General features: G+C 37.4%; 2 protein-coding genes and 1 pseudogene across 4 annotated transcripts in view; all 3 read left to right on the forward strand.

Moving 5' to 3' along the window:
• The window catches only part of LOC144636548 (putative skeletal organic matrix protein 5), a 62,559-nt gene that overhangs the window by 14,027 nt on the left and 32,915 nt on the right, over positions 1-15,617 (forward strand). Inside the window, exons 2-3 of one of the 2 annotated variants that reach the window (XM_078495784.1) lie at positions 1,661-1,790; positions 1,934-2,617. In XM_078495784.1, coding sequence (XP_078351910.1) covers positions 2,072-2,467 — 396 coding nt within the window. In that variant the 5' untranslated portion in view covers positions 1,661-1,790; positions 1,934-2,071 and the 3' untranslated portion in view covers positions 2,468-2,617. Of the gene's footprint in view, positions 1-1,660; positions 1,791-1,933; positions 2,618-15,617 lie in introns of those variants that run through there. The other variant, XM_078495785.1, reaches the window with a different exon arrangement.
• LOC144636425 (putative skeletal organic matrix protein 5) lies at positions 5,660-8,290 on the forward strand. The gene is made up of 4 exons (XM_078495636.1): positions 5,660-5,957; positions 6,299-6,341; positions 6,711-6,846; positions 7,243-8,290. The coding sequence occupies exons 1-4, from the start codon at positions 5,660-5,662 to the stop codon at positions 7,759-7,761; spliced, it is 996 nt and encodes a 331-aa protein (XP_078351762.1). The 3' UTR covers positions 7,762-8,290.
• On the forward strand, positions 11,551-13,596 carry LOC144636466 (putative skeletal organic matrix protein 5; annotated as a pseudogene). Its single transcript, XR_013567515.1, has 5 exons — positions 11,551-11,815; positions 12,021-12,063; positions 12,574-12,709; positions 12,855-13,218; positions 13,301-13,596. The product of XR_013567515.1 is annotated as a putative skeletal organic matrix protein 5 (transcript).

The raw sequence follows: 15,617 nt of genomic DNA on the forward strand, positions 1-15,617 counted from the left end.
AAAAGTAATCAACCTCATTATTTTTGAGGGTGAGGATCGGGCATGTCAACTGACATGCCCTTCCTTAATGAAGGAATCCAACTTTAGGTAAGTTGCTAACGTTAAGGGTGTTACAGGGGTGGGGGTGGGGATTTTATACAAACACTGATAAGCATTTTGACTACATTTATACACCTTTATACTATTTCCTCTTTAACCTACAGCTGTACATGATTTTTCTCATTTCAGATGCAACAGTTTATTCTTTTTTCAGCATGTATGGAGCCAAACGAACACTGCATATATCCAAGTAAAAGAGAAATGTTAACTTTGACACCTGCTGAGATACTTATAAGCTGCAACACCTTGGAAGCCTTTTTGGACATTGCCTGCAGGACAAGTCATATGGTAAACTTCACGGAATAAAACTGAGAATTACATGTACAGTCTGAAAAAGAAAGGCATCAAGTACAAGTATTTTGACTTCCTTGGACTACATATATGAGTAATTACAGAATTCAGAAACACTTCAATTTGAACTCGGTCCATTCATTTCCATGTACATCACTCTAAATGTCAAGGATGCCTACAAAGAAGATGCATTGCTTCAGAAAAATTCTGGCATTCTACATGTCACCACCTAATAATTGATGCCACATGTAGAGTAATCAGTCATAATAAATAAACAACTGAAATGAACTTATTCTTTGAAGTGAAATGACAGTCAAGGTCACACTGTTATACAGTCTACAGTCCAAGTTGTGGCTGTTAAATTATTTTTCTTGCCAAGGATTGTTATCATGTGTCCTGCTCCTGACAAAAATGTCATTGATAATTTTTTACAAATTGTATTATACAGTACATGTTGGCTTGATTATTTTGTTTGCACGTGCGACATTTACATTATTCCAATGGAATTGATAAGACAATTCAGTGTTCATTACAATTTCAATGTCAATTTTTGTCCCTTTTCACTCACCCGGACGATATGACACCAATCTATTAAATTTAGTAAATTATTATTTGTACAGTATTTTAACTAAATATTAAATAATAAATAATAAATATTTGTTGCACCCATTAGGGTGAAACTTGTTCATTAGGGTGAATCTTGTCCCCAGAGGCAACGATGTTATTCTTCAGCACCAAGAATCATTTAGTTATGGACTCTGGGGACAAGATTGCGAAAAAGCTACAAGAACACTAATTCATTATGTCCACGCCTAATAATTAACAACAAATTATGTTCCAGGTGATGGGTTATGTCAACTCACAGCCTCTTAATGTTGAGGCCACTGAGAACAGAGTTTCCATTTATTCACTTGTTACTGGATCATTGGCAGTACAGTTAAACCTCTTTAACGGAGCATTTTGTCAATTGTGATGATCCCTGTTCCCTAAAATATCCAAAACATACCTTTTGTTCATGTGTTCCCAATTATTTTATGGCCATGTTCTCTTGTTATCTGAAACCCCTGGGAGGTCTTGAAGAACTTGTGGACTCCTCCCCCCCCCCCAAGGAAGTGCTCGTTAAAGACGTTCAACTGTACTGACGACCACCCAGTGGCAAGTGAACAAATGAAAACTCTGTTCTCAGTAGCCTTACCATTTTCACCCTTTCATGATTAATTTTCCGAGTTCAGTGGCTCATAGCCACTTTAAATAGTTATTTTGTTATAAGGTCGCAAGGCAACAGAGCTTACTTTCTTCAATTGGACTCTGGTAAGGTCCCTGTTTTCTGTCACATGACAAGTCTTGGAGCATGCAGTGGTGGTGGATGGACGCTGGTCATGAAAATTGATGGCGCTAAGGTAAAACATGACACAGGTTTATCTTATGCAGAGTTACATGAAAAGATATGCATTAATGATTCAGAAAATACGTCAATCATGTTGACTGCAAGCTAAGTATTTGATTTTTATGCCTTGCTTTTTCTTATTTTTATTCTCACCAGACAACGTTTCATTACAATTCCAAACTGTGGAGCAACAAGGTCGACTTCAATCTTCCAGGAGGAAAGATTGGGTTTGACACACAAGAGACCAAGCTACCGACCTACTAGAACACGCCTTTCTCCAAGATATGTCTTGGTATGAAGATTGGCCAACAGATCAACTTCATTGTCATCAACAAGCAGGCCAACTCTCTGTACTCACTGATCGCTGATGGGCAATACCGCGCCACCTCACTGGGTCGAAACTCATGGAAGACGCTCATTGGTTCTCAAGCCTCCTTGCAGACCAATTGTAAAAAAGAAGGATTCAATGCCGCATACAGCCCAAAAGGTTCTTCGAAAGCAAGAATCGGTGTCCTTGGTAACAACGAAAACGACTGCATCACTTGTGATTCGAGAATCGGGTTTGGTACAGCAGGGTACTACGGAAGCATGGATGACTCTAACTCGTGTGGAAACGAGGCTATAAACCATCCGTCATCAGACAATGAAGGCAAACACATCGAAGCCATGGGATATATCTTGGTTCAGTGAGAAGGAAACTGAAAACGTTATAATTAGAAGCTGCCATAAGACATGTTGTTAGAAAATAGAAAACCGCAAACATAGAATGATGCTGAATGATAGAGCATAGTTGGTTCTCAGCATGTACTGTCAACAGATTTAAGAAACAGAGGTCAAGTACAGAATAAATAAACATTGGTGTTGGGAATTCACATGTGCAATACTAATATTTAGACGTTACACATGCACACACAACACATACGTTCAACCCAGTGACAGGGCCTGCCAAGGGGGAGGGGTGGTGATACACCTGTTCTCTCAGAATCCCTTAAAATTGGCATTTTCTTCAGTGCTTTGCATTTTCTTGCATGCTTTCACGAAAATTTCCGGTTAAAGGCAGAGATATTCTTTACGGCCTCAAAACAATCTTATAATATCTTTTGTTCCCTTGAAAAAAATCGCTATGTTCCCTTATGCCCAAAACCCCTGTGAGCCCCACATGAGTGTTGTGCCGCACTCGAATGGGGCTTAGTCATTGGATTAAAAGCGCGTAGAAGCTCCTAGAGAAGACCGGTGGTTTAACATATCCTGCGTATATGTTAACTGAACTATCGAATAGGGTGAAAAAGTGCTTAATTGTTCTTGACAAACAGAGACACGTTTGAAGGGGTTTTCCCGAAACGTCTCTCTGTTTGTCAAGAACAATTGAGCACTTTTTTCAACAAATTCTTTACACGAACGTTTAAGCCAAAGTGCTACACAGCAACACATAATTTATCTTTTAAATATCCAATAGGGTGTATGTATTAAATTGAGTGAAGATGTTGGCTACTCTATCAGGAGCTAGAAAAAGTGCAAAAAATTCTTCTTGCCGGTCAGAGTTTTTTATTTATTTTTATTTATCACATTTATTTTCGCGATTTTCGTGATTTCAAAATAATCGCAAAATTTAATATGCGCGAAGAAAACATTACACATAATTTTAAACACGCGAAAATTAATACCATTATTACACATCAAAACAATAAAAATTTCAATTGTTTGGAAATGCAAATATCTACCCTTGATAATATCTTTCCATCTTGTTGACGACTAGCACCCTTCCTCTGATTATATTTTTTTCAGCTTAAAAAACGGCCAAAACCTATTTAGTATAGTTACCAAAGCTTCCGTTTGCAGACTCCTTGTGGTAACATTGAGCCACCCCGTTGTATACTTCCAGTACTTTACGATCCTTAGTCTTTGACGACTGATCCATAAAACACTGACAAAATCGCGAAATGTAATGTACTTTTACTCTAATTGTTCTTGCAATTGCGAAAATTAGTACTCGCGAAATTCGGCTCCCGAATTTTCGCGAAATTAAGTACGCACGAAAATGAGTAAGAATAAAGTATACGCCTCGATCTGGCACGTCTGGAAAGAGCCGTTTGGCCCTACTACAACAGCGTACGGTCTCGCCATTACCACGAGGTGCCGGAATTGCAAATGATTTCACAGCTTTGAACTGTTTGAATTCAAATTGAGCGATAGAAAAGATTATTCCAACAGTAAAGGATGTACGATATGTTGAACTTTACTGTCTCGAAACCAATGTAGTTTGCAAGCGCTAAAATTTAAAACAAATTAATGTTGAAATCAAGCCTTCAATCCTGATCATGACAGGGTGTCATAAGTTCCCACGAAGCATTTTAAAAGTGCTACTACAGAGCTCAGCATCGTCTAGTAACTAACGAATTCAAGGGCAATGAAGCAACAGCAGACGTTCAGAATCTTCAGTGGTAAAGAAAACAATTTAAAGCCGAAGAAAAACGAAGCTAAGCAAATCCTCAACTGCCTGCTTTTCCTAGTCATGATATTGTTTCATAGATAAATAGATATACCTTTATTTATACACGATAGACGAATTTTAAAGCTGAAAGATTATGGGGTCCGAAGTGTAGTGTTAATGCCTTAAAAAATTACATTTAAAATCCAGGATAAAAATTTGCATCCAAAAGCTTACTACGCCTGAAATCACATTTCTGAAAATATACATTTAAACATAAATAAATTCTTCGTCTTTAAAAATTGTGGAAGATTTGATGTGGAATTAAAATTAATCGAGTAGTTGGCTAACGTGTTGTTCCAGAGCGCTGGGCCACTGTATGACATCGATAGATCAAGACCTTACTTTGTTTTTAACATCCAAAATCCTTCTTGGTGAAAAATTAATAAATTATCTCTTTCAAACCAAGTGTAAATTTGGATCAGAAGAAACGTCGCTAATGTGTTCAATTCACTCTTCACTGAGACCAGCACGACTTGCTGAAAAGTCGTTCAAACTCTTTGTCATAGAACTTTATAAACATTTCCTTTGAAATTTCCACTAACTGCAATTATGTGCGAGAAATTTTGGCCGTTAAATAATGATAAGAATCATGATAGGTTTGAATTGTTCTTTCTGCGTTTTTAAGCAATTTGTCGAAAAATACAATAGGCTAAAGGTATTTTTGTTATTATATCTTTTGATTCGAACGAAGTAATAATATACCAATATAGACAAAGACGGTTTTTTTTCAATTTAAGGAGGATAAAAACAAGAAACGTGACAAAATTGAGCCATGTTTTTCCAAGATGCTCCGTCCTTCGACAAAGCTCCTTTAAATTCCCATGGGAATGTCACCAGCCGATGAATTGTTATTAGAATAGCGAGTGCCAGTCTTCAGGCGAAGTGGCGACGCTTTATTGACACAGGCGACATTTTAAGTGGTAAACGTATTCTTGAAAACGGAGAGCGCAGTAATTGCCTTTTATTGAATCTTTTTATACGTCAACACGTCTATCTGCAACTCACGTAGATGATCTGAAGGACAATATTCCTTTGCATTAACAATTTTTTTTTATATTTTAAAACCACTTTTCCCGCAGAAAGTTTGAAGTCATTTCTGTCACTTTAAAATAACACACTAAGAGAGGAAAATAAGGAAGATTTATAATGCTGGGACGTGTATCTATATCTAACCATAACATCGCGTGAAGATATATTATTCCACTCATGTATTAATCGATTGATTATTTGATGGTTGATGTAGTGGCAAATTCAGCTTTGCCAGAGTGTTTGCTTTGTTAATGCACTACAAATAAATACCAAATAAACAAGAAGATAAAATCACGACTCGATAATATTTTTTAGTCTCCAACCGTGGGTATGAGTACTTAGTTAACACATTACTCAACAAGATGCACTCGTATCTGAACATTCGGTTTATTCTGCAGCTATTCTGTGTGATCGCGATCGTAACTGCTGATGGCAACAATACTGCACCCGTGTCGACTCCGGCTCCTTCGAAAAAGAGCGAAAAAGCAATTATTGTGAATGTGAGTGGTATTTCAGGCGACATTGAGATCGCCAACGTCAAAGATTCACAAAACACCGAGAAAGCCATCAAGTCTCTTGAAGCAACTTTGGAGAAAAACTTTCAGAAGCTTATTCGCGCAGTCAATGGCACATCTCGTGGAAAACCCAACGTTGAATCTGGTATAAAATTATGTCACTTGTTTGATTTTCTTTGTTTTGTTTCTTGATGAACTTTATTGCATTTTATCATGGACAGTTTGTCCTTTGCGTCGCGTAACGAAGCAACGTGTCTTGCGTCGTGTAAAAGCTTATAGAATTGTGCTTCTTGTTTGATTTAATCTCTCTGTTTTGTTTCTCGCTGAAAACTTTATTGAATTTTATCTTGGGCAGGGCTCGTCCTTTGCGTCGTGTAATGAAGCACCGTGTTTTGCATCGCGTAAAAATGTGTCTCTTGTTTGATTTAGTATCTTTGTCTTGTTTCTAACTTAACTTTATTGCATTTTATCTTTTGCAGGTTGCAGGTTCGTCCTTCGCATCGTGTAAAGACATTTACGCAAACCATAAGTAAGTTGTTAGGTTGCAACATTTAAGTATCAAAGGCACCCAATGAGCAAAAAAAAAAAACTTAAAAGTTATCAACGAAATAACCGTATAACTTTTGTGCTTTTCTTAGCAAGTTGTGACAAAAAATCTAGATTTCAAATTTTCCTTACCTTTGACTGCCGCAGTTTGTTCGTTGTCATATTTTTATAAGCATCTTTTTTATCAATGAAGTTCGATAAATTTCTTGTAGAAAAGGACCTTTTGAGACAGCTTTAAATATTAGTTTTCCTAGTTTTTCTTGCACGAGTAACCATCTAGAAAGGTGATGGAGAAAGTATCATACAGATGTGGTTTACTTCTCATTTATTTCTTCTCATGCTTTGTTATCAGGTCGCAGGGGAATGGAGCTTACTTACTTCAAATAAACTCTGGGAAGGTCCCTGTTTTTTGTCACATGACAATTCATGGCCTTGGGGCATGCGGTGGTGGCGGATGGACGCTGGTCATGAAAATTGACGGCGCTAAGGTAAAACATGGCACTTTATAATCTAAAACAATGTAATCTAAAACATTGTCAAACATTATGACGTATTCTTATGGCGTTATGTTTAAGTGACAACTTTCGGAGTATTGGCGCTGTGTTTTTCTTTGGAGGCAGAAGGATTCGATTGAAACCTTTCGTTTCCCTTTAGAGAACAAACAAAACTAGTGCTTGTTACCTTGACACGTAAAGTCTTCCAAAACAATTTTTATTACAAAATGCTTACTAAGGTAAAATAAGGTTCAGCTACATTTTTTAAAGGTGCTGCGTAGTGTCTATGAAATCAGCTCAAGATGTCAAACAATTGAAGAAAAACCTTTTGTTGGGATGGTGCAACTCTCAGTTTGTATTAAATATCGCGATTCTTTTTACTCTCGATAGGCAACCTTTCGTTACGATTCCCAACTCTGGAGCAACAAGATCGACTTTAATCTTCCAGGAGGGAAGACTGGTTTTGACCACCATGAAGCCAAGTTACCGACCTACTGGAACACACCCTTTTCCAAGATTTGTCTCGGGATGAAGATCGGCCATCAAATCAACTTTGTTGCCATCGACAAGCAGGCCAACTCTCTGTACTCACTGATCGCTGACGGGCAATACCGCGCCACCTCAATGGGTCGCAAGACGTGGAAGACGCTGATTGGTTCACAGGCCTCCCTGCAGACCAACTGTAACAAGGAAGGTTTTAATGCACTTAGTGGTAATATTGGCAGTTCTAAAGCAAGAATCGGTTTTCTTGGCAACCAACAAAACGACTGCAGCAGCTCTGAGTCAAGAATCGGCTTTGGTACAGGAGGGGCCCCTGATGGCTCCAATACGTGTGGGAACGCGGCCGCCGCCAGTCCTGATAATGGAGACAAAAGCATCAAAGTCATGGGATATATCTTCGTCCAGTGACATTGGAACTTAACTAGTAATTTTAGAATGACATCGGCTGATACATTTAAGTAGTATCTCAGTATGTGAGTTAAGGAACAGAGGTCAATTAGAATGTACGACAAATAAAACATTGGTGTTGGGAATACACATGTATCCGACTAATATTTTGGTGTAACACAGGAAAGCACTGCACATACGGATGAGCTCAAACCCTAGACCCTTGCAATTTGTTTTCACCGGCCCTGAGTACGAAGTAATTAATAGTCTAAGAAATGACGTAGCGAAGGCTCTTTTAATTCATTGTGCAAAGTTTCTGTTAGAGGTAGTAAAGTTTTTTTATGTTTCCTTTGTGAGAATTTAACAATATCCCTCGTTCCCTTGAAATAAATGACCATGTTCCCTTGCACCCAAATCTCCTGGGGGGTCTCTTAGTAGCCGAATGGTACAGTCAGTTCGGGGCTTAATAGCGACTGTCTGTAAATATTTATGGAGAATCCCGCGACAGGACCGGAATTTCAAATTGTCTTTTATTTAATCAATAATACCCTTTCGGTGAACTAGTTTTAAAAAAATGTCAATGAAAAGTTCCAGCGAGTTTAAATGTTTATGCAATCCTAGAAATTTCGCAATACCCAGAAGGAGCCAACGTTCTGATGAAGTTTGTTAAAGTAATCATTCAAAAAATTACTACTTTTTTATGTTTCCCAGTCTCAGTGACCCAAATCTAGGGCTTTCCACAAGTTGCTCGAGATTTCCTTAAAAGTTTCCCGTAATTTCACAAAAAGTTGCTCAAAAGTTGCTCCAAAAATCCGAAAAAGTTGCTTCTGATAATAAAAGTTGCTCGAAAGTTGCTCCAAACATCTAAAACGCTGCTTCTAATCAAGAGCATTTCCCTAAATATATGCTAATTTCCCTTTGAGGGTAAATTTCTAAGCCAGTTTTATGCAATTTTACAGCAAAAGAAATATCTAAATAACGGGAAAATTTGTTAAATAACAAAGATTTCTTAACTGAGAAAGATATCGATGACGTCATGTTTGCTGACGAGTTTGTAATGTTTTAATGCAGAATGAGCCGAAAGTTTAAACGTCATTAGATGTTCCTCGAAAGTCTTCGGCAAACTTCGTTAATCTTCGGAAACGTTCGTATTGACTTTGAACAACACTCGGTTAATCTTCGGTGATCTTCGGTCTGGAAATTTCTCAAATTGCAACAAGTTGCTCAAAAGGAAAAAAGTTGCTCGAAGGGGAAAAAGTTGCTCGAATCATGAAAAGTTGCCAAAAAGTTGCCGAGCAACTTGTGGAAAGCCCTACCCAAATCCCATTTTCCCAGCGAAAATTTACCCAAATCCAATTTCCTATTTAATCCCATCAGGCCACTCTTTATATGATAAAATTATAGGCTCAAAACAGAAGAAAAAAGTCTTGAAATTCTGCAAAAGCCGGATTGGAGAGCCATTAACTTTTTTTTTTTAATTTAACCATTTTTTCTCGGTCGGAGTTTGTTGGGTGTGTTTCGGTACCTTAAAGTAACACACATAAAAAATTAAAATAATAAATGTATTAAAATGCAATTTTTCGTAATTTTTATCACCGCTGTTTGTTTTATATTTTTAATCACGTTACGATGGCCTAAAACCAAGAGTCTAAATGCATTACGACTGAGGTTACTACATCCTCTTTTGTGGAGACAAATCTTTACTAAAACTAGAAATCCTACATTCCAATAAGAAGAAACCTAGATTTGCTCGAAATAAGACACAGAGCTAAGACACGGACTAATTACGGACAGTTTATGTAGTACATAATAATATCCAATAAACATGAAGACATTATTACAGCTAAATAAAGTAAATGAATGAATGAATGAATGAATGAATGAGTGAATGAAGATTTTATTATAATCGACCGTATCAATACACAAATTCTCTTCAGTGATCTTCTTGTCATAATCATGGCGCTAGTTGGGAGAATTTGATCATTCTTTAACTCTTGGAACTAAATTTTGCGGAACACGTTAGCTCAGCCTGTTTAAAACCAAGCCAAAGAATCGGCGACCTAATGCAGCTAAGGAATCAAATCCCCACCAAGGGAAGACTTCAGCTATATAAGTTAGCCAAGCTACCATATCTTACTTATTGCCACCTAGTGTGGCATTTTTGGCATTTGTTTTTGGCTAGCGTTTTTCAGATTTCCAGGCGGACTTCTATTGTTCTGTAATTAACCAATCAAAAAAATGATATTTATCTATTTTCCCAGAGTTCACCCGAGTGACCTACCGCTGAATGAGGAGCGGGTGAACTCTGGGCTCTAGATTTCAAAGCCACTTGGTTTCTCATGCCCAGGTTCAGCCAGCTAAGAGGAACAAGAACGCCCCAATGGGACGAAATGCCTCAAGCCTTCTTTTACAGTGCATTTATATATGAATAATTAAAGTGAATGAATGAATAAATGAATGAATGAGCTCATGAAGATTTTATTTAATTCCTCCGTATTTACATAAAAAGTTTTCTTTTTGCCATAAACTTCCTTAAAAACCTACCTACTAGGACAGAGACGTATCCTGATTTCTAAATAAAACACCGTAGTCATGAAAGACATTGAAGAAAAAATACAAATGCCAAGTGAACAATTCTCTTTTCTTTTGAAAAATTTTTAAATCACATTATAAAGAAAATGCGAGTAAATATTTACGAGTATGGTCATGACAGTATCTCATTAGTTCTTACGAAGCATTTTAAGCGCTAATGCAGAGCTCAACATCGTCGAGTAACTAACAAATTCAAATACTAAGCAGCAACAGCAGACGTTCAGAATCCTCGGTTGTAAATAAAACAACTTGAGGCCGAAGGGAAACGAAGCGAAGCAAATCCTCAACTGCCAGTACGATACCTTTCCAAGTCATGATATTGTTTCATAGATTAAGACCTGACGTTGTTTTTAACATCCAAAATCCTTCTTCATGGAAACTTACCCCCCCTTTCAGTTTGTTCAAAGAAACGGAAAATATCGGATCAAAAGAAACGTCTCTAATTTGTTCAATTCACTCTTCACTGACACGAGCACGACTAGCCCAAAAGTCGTGCAAATTCTTTGTCGCAGTCCTTCATAAACGTTTCCTTGAAATTCCTAGCAAACTGCAATCATGTACGATGATTTTTGGCCGTAAATAATGGTCTAATGATAACTTTGGGTTATTTCTGTCATTTCTGCAGTTTTAGCAATTTCTAGTTAACATAAATAGGCTTTAGGTATTTATGTTATTTTATTTCTAATGTCAAATTGAGGAGAGAAGTAATAATATACCAAAATAAGCGAGGATGGCTACTGCATATTGAGATGGATTAAAAACGAAAAACGTGACAAGGACACTTGTCTTTTACATTAACATTTCCATATTAACTACTTATCTCGCACGAAGTTTGGTAGTCAGTTTCTGCACTTAAAAAACTCACACCAAGAGAGGATAAAAAGGTAATATATACTGTTGAGATTATTTATATTTAAATTAAACTACGTATCAATATTAAAGAATCTCAATGGAATACTGCTCAAAATAAGATCGCGTGGGCTAAGATATTAGATTCCACGTGACATAGTTGTTTTAGGGTTAATTGATTGATTGATTGATTGATTAATCGATTAGTTGATTTCCAGACTAATGCACCTGCGCTGGAGTGTTTGCTTTGTTAATGCACTACAAATAAATATCATATAAACAAGAAGATATAATCACGACTCGTTAAAATTGTTGTTATAATGTTTAATCACCAATAGTGAGTGATTTGTAAAGACACTACGCAACAAGATGTGCTCGTCTCTGAACGTTCGGTTTATTCTGCAGCTATCCTGTATGATCGCGATTGTAACTGCTGATGGTAACAAGACTGCACCCGTGTCGACTCCGCTTCCCGCCAAAAAGAGCGCCAACACAATTATCGTCAACGTGAATCAAAATACAGGCAACACTGAGAAGGCCATCAAATCTCTTGAAGCAACTTTGGAGAAAAAAATTCAGCAGCTTATTCACGTAGTCAATGCTACAACTCGTGGAAAGCCCAGCGTTGAATCTGGTATAAAATTGTGCCTATTCTTTGATTTGATTTCTTTGTTTTGTTTTTCGCTTAAATTAATTGCATTTTATCTTTGACAGGTGTTGTCCTCGTTGCGTCGTGTGAAGAAGCACCGTGTTTGCGCCGTGTTAACCTCTGCCTGTTGTTTGATTTAGTTTCTCTGTTTTGTTTCTCGCTTAACTTTATTGCATTTTATCTTTTGCAGGTTCGTCCTTTGCGTCGTGTAAAGAGATTTACGTGAATCATAAGTAAGTTATAGGGTTGTACCATATATGGATAATCACGGCCACCCAATGAGTAAAAAAGAAAAGAACTTTAAAGAGCTAACTATTCAATTTAGGTGTTTAGGATGTTAAAGAATACAAAAATCTCAGTATCAATGAAATAACCGTTTCCCTTTCGTGCATTTTTTAACATGTTCTGAGAAAAAAATCTCGATTTTAAATTCATGGACAATCCGTTCCTTTCGCCGCCGCAGTTTATTCAATCTAGTCACCGGTTTCATCAAATGAATTTTAATAGTTTTTTGCAGAAAAAGACCTTTCGAGAAAGCTCTAAATATAAGTTTTGTTGTTCAGAAATTGTCTTACTGATGAGTTACCATCTAGAAAGGTGGTGGGGAAAGAATTTTTACAGATGTGGTTTTCTTCTTATTTACTATTTTTTTTTTTTTTTTTATTTAATTTTTTTCCTTGAGAAAGCGAGATGAATTGAAGTTTTAGGTAAAGCTTTTACGTCATTACCTGTTTTGTTATAAGGTCGCAAGGGAATAGAGCTTACTTTCTCCAAATGGACTCTGGGAAGGTCCCTGTTTTCTGTCACATGACGAGTTATGGCCTTGGAGCATGCGGTGGTGGTGGATGGACGCTGGCCATGAAAACTGACGGTGCAAAGGTAAAACATGACACATTCTTTATCCTATGAAGAGCTATATAACGAGATAGGCATTAATGATTTAAAAATGCGTTAATCAGATTGACTGCAAGCTAAGTAATTAATTTTAATGTCGTGTTTTTTTTTTTATTTTTATTCTCACTAGACAACGTTTCATTTCGATACCAAACTGTGAAGCAACAAGGTCGACTTCAATCTTCCAGGAGGAAAGACTGGATTTGACAATCACGGAACCAAGTTACCGACCTACTGGAACACGCCTTTCTCCAAGATATGTCTTGGTATGAAGATCGGCCAACAGATCAACTTCATTGTCATCAACAAGCAGGCCAACTCTCTGTACTCACTGATCGCTGATGGGCAATACCGCGCCACCTCTTTGGGCCGTAACGCGTGGAAGGCGATGATTGGCTCTCAGGCCTCATTGCAGCCGAACTGTAACAAGGAAGGATTCAATGTTGTGAGCACTATTAGTGCCTATTCTAGAGCACGAATTGGTGTCCTTTTACACAGGGCCCCCGTTGATACCAGTCCTGCGACTGAAGGGGTCACCCTGTTAAAATATCAATTATTATTATTATTATTATTATTACAACGAAAATGAGTGCAAAAGCTGTGACTCCAGAATCGGGATTGGTACAGGAGGGAATCCTGATGACTCCAACAAGTGTGGAAACGTGGCTAAACACGGGGGAGATAATGGAGACAAGAACATCAAAGCCATGGGATATATTTTAGTCCAGTGAGAAGAACACTTAAAACGTTAAAATAAGAAGCTGTCATAAAATTCGTTGTCAGAAAATAATAATTTTTAAACATAGAAAGATGCTGGCTGATGCATCTTAGTTGTATCTCGGTATATGCTGTCAATAGATTTAAGAAACAGCGGTCAGTATAGAACAAATAAACATTGGTGTTGGGAATTATCAAGTGTCTGAATTTTGTTTTTGAAGTTATACATGCATTCACATCGCATAAGTTCCACCTTGCGAAAGAGCCTCCCAGGTGGAGGGAATGTGGGTGTGATTCATATCCCCTTCATCCCTTGAAAATTTGCATTTGTCTTCTAGTTCGCCATATTGTGAAATTTACTGGTTCCCTTAAGTGTTTTCCACGAAAGATCCCCGTTATTTGTATCCCTTGTTTAGTCAAAATAATCTAATAACATTATAGTTCCATTGAAATAATTCTACATGTTTCCTTATGTCCAAAACCCCTGAGACCCCTCAGTAATGGTGTGTCGTACTTTTTTGGGGCTACGTCATTAGATCCAAAGTGGTTTTCCAACAGCTGTGTCCCCAGTTTTATTTCAAATGAGTTGAACTTTTTGTTGCGCTTGCCTGTTATCAAAGGTTATGTTTAGATACTTCGATTTCATTCCTCCTGGGAACGGGCGTTTAAGAAGATATTATTACTTGCAAGACTCAATGACTGATCACCCAGGTAACGAGAGAGAGTTAGCTGGACCACGATACCGGAAACTCCATGCCCAATTATTATCAAGCAAAATCATGAGTTCTTTTACTTCCCCTTTGAAGGTGATTTCAAGAGGAAGGGCTAACGCCACTTCCAGTCTCAGCCCCTCTTCAGGTCAACAGTCTCTTCTTTAAAAGTCTCAAAATCCAACCTAAGCATATTTTCAGACATTTTTACGGAGACGATATATCCCAGGCGCACTCCATTATACGCACGATTTTGCAGTCTGTTGTAGATGGTGCATTATGTCTTGGTCTATCATTGAAGGGAGCGTCTTTTGCTAGGGCGCTCGTCACCAGGACCCCGTGACTGCCTCACGGTCTTCTAATTTCCACCTATAGACATTAGACTACCGACATTAGACTTCTGTCGATTTCTTTAGCGGCGGATTTTAATTAAAAAAGAGAAGCCAAAAAAAAAAAAAAAAGAACGGCCTGATAAAGTTTGCTAAAGTATTCATCTAATAAAATTTCCACATTCATTTGACAGGCTACAGAAAGAATATCTGAAACATCACTACTAGTGGTTAAGATAATCACTTTGAGTTTTTCAGTGTATTTCTGGACCGGGTCTGATTCGCGAAAATGGGGAAACAGAGAATGAGTAATCTAAAGTGATTTATCGTGGCGTACAGATAGGCTAAGTTTGATATTTTAAGAGGCTTGGGGTATAAAATAAAGGAGATGATTTATTCATCACTCAAAATTGATTGTTGCATTTCCCAATGTAAGGAAGCCAAGTCAAAATTTAAATATTTCGAAATTGGCCTATAGATTATGCCTTACCTCTTATAATGAATGGTAACCCCCGATTAATGTTAACTTTGCCTTAGTCTTTCTAAAGTTAACCATTTTATCCGGCCCTAGTTTACTAGGAAGGATTCTGTACTTTAAGTACATTGTAAAACATCGAGACCAGATAGAATTTATAATAAATTATCATAGGTGACAAATTACTCCTTAATTTTGGCGCATAATTTGGCGCATAATTTTTCACATGTGAAATTATTGCCGTGGCAACGTAGTTAGTGGCAAGATGGCGTCGGGGATAAAAGATGTTTTAAAGCTTAAACTTTGTACATTTTCGCTTCAATTTCATCTTAGCCAGCTAGCCTTGACCATGTATTAAAACTTTTGATGATATTTTATATTTTAAAACGTCAAAACGACTTACAAAAAGCCAATTACATGAATGGCATCCAACGGATTTTTGAGCGTTTTACACGGGCGCCGTTTTCAGTTCATTCAAGAGGAACTATGGTCATAATGTGAATAATAATTGACAGCTGATTCATCTTTGAAACTTTTTGTCAACAGCAAAAAGGAATCCCTGAAAGGTTTTATTCAAAGACTAAAAAACTTTCGAACTTAAGCAAAATGTATGCTTTCAACTTTTCAAAGCTTGGAGATCGCGATGCAATGTACCAGTCAAA

Source organism: Oculina patagonica, chromosome 13, assembly GCF_052425735.1.
Source record: "Oculina patagonica isolate OP01 chromosome 13, crgOcupat, whole genome shotgun sequence".
NCBI classification, from domain to species: domain Eukaryota; kingdom Metazoa; phylum Cnidaria; class Anthozoa; order Scleractinia; family Oculinidae; genus Oculina; species Oculina patagonica.

Excerpts from the sequence above, each read along its gene's own strand:
- LOC144636425 (XM_078495636.1), top strand. The coding sequence starts at position 5,660 with ATGCACTCGTATCTGAACATTCGGTTTATTCTGCAGCTATTCTGTGTG. Across the intron at positions 5,958-6,298 it reads AAAACCCAACGTTGAATCTG|GTTCGTCCTTCGCATCGTGT; the intron begins GTATAAAATTAT and ends TGCAGGTTGCAG. Across the intron at positions 6,847-7,242 it reads TGAAAATTGACGGCGCTAAG|GCAACCTTTCGTTACGATTC; the intron begins GTAAAACATGGC and ends TACTCTCGATAG.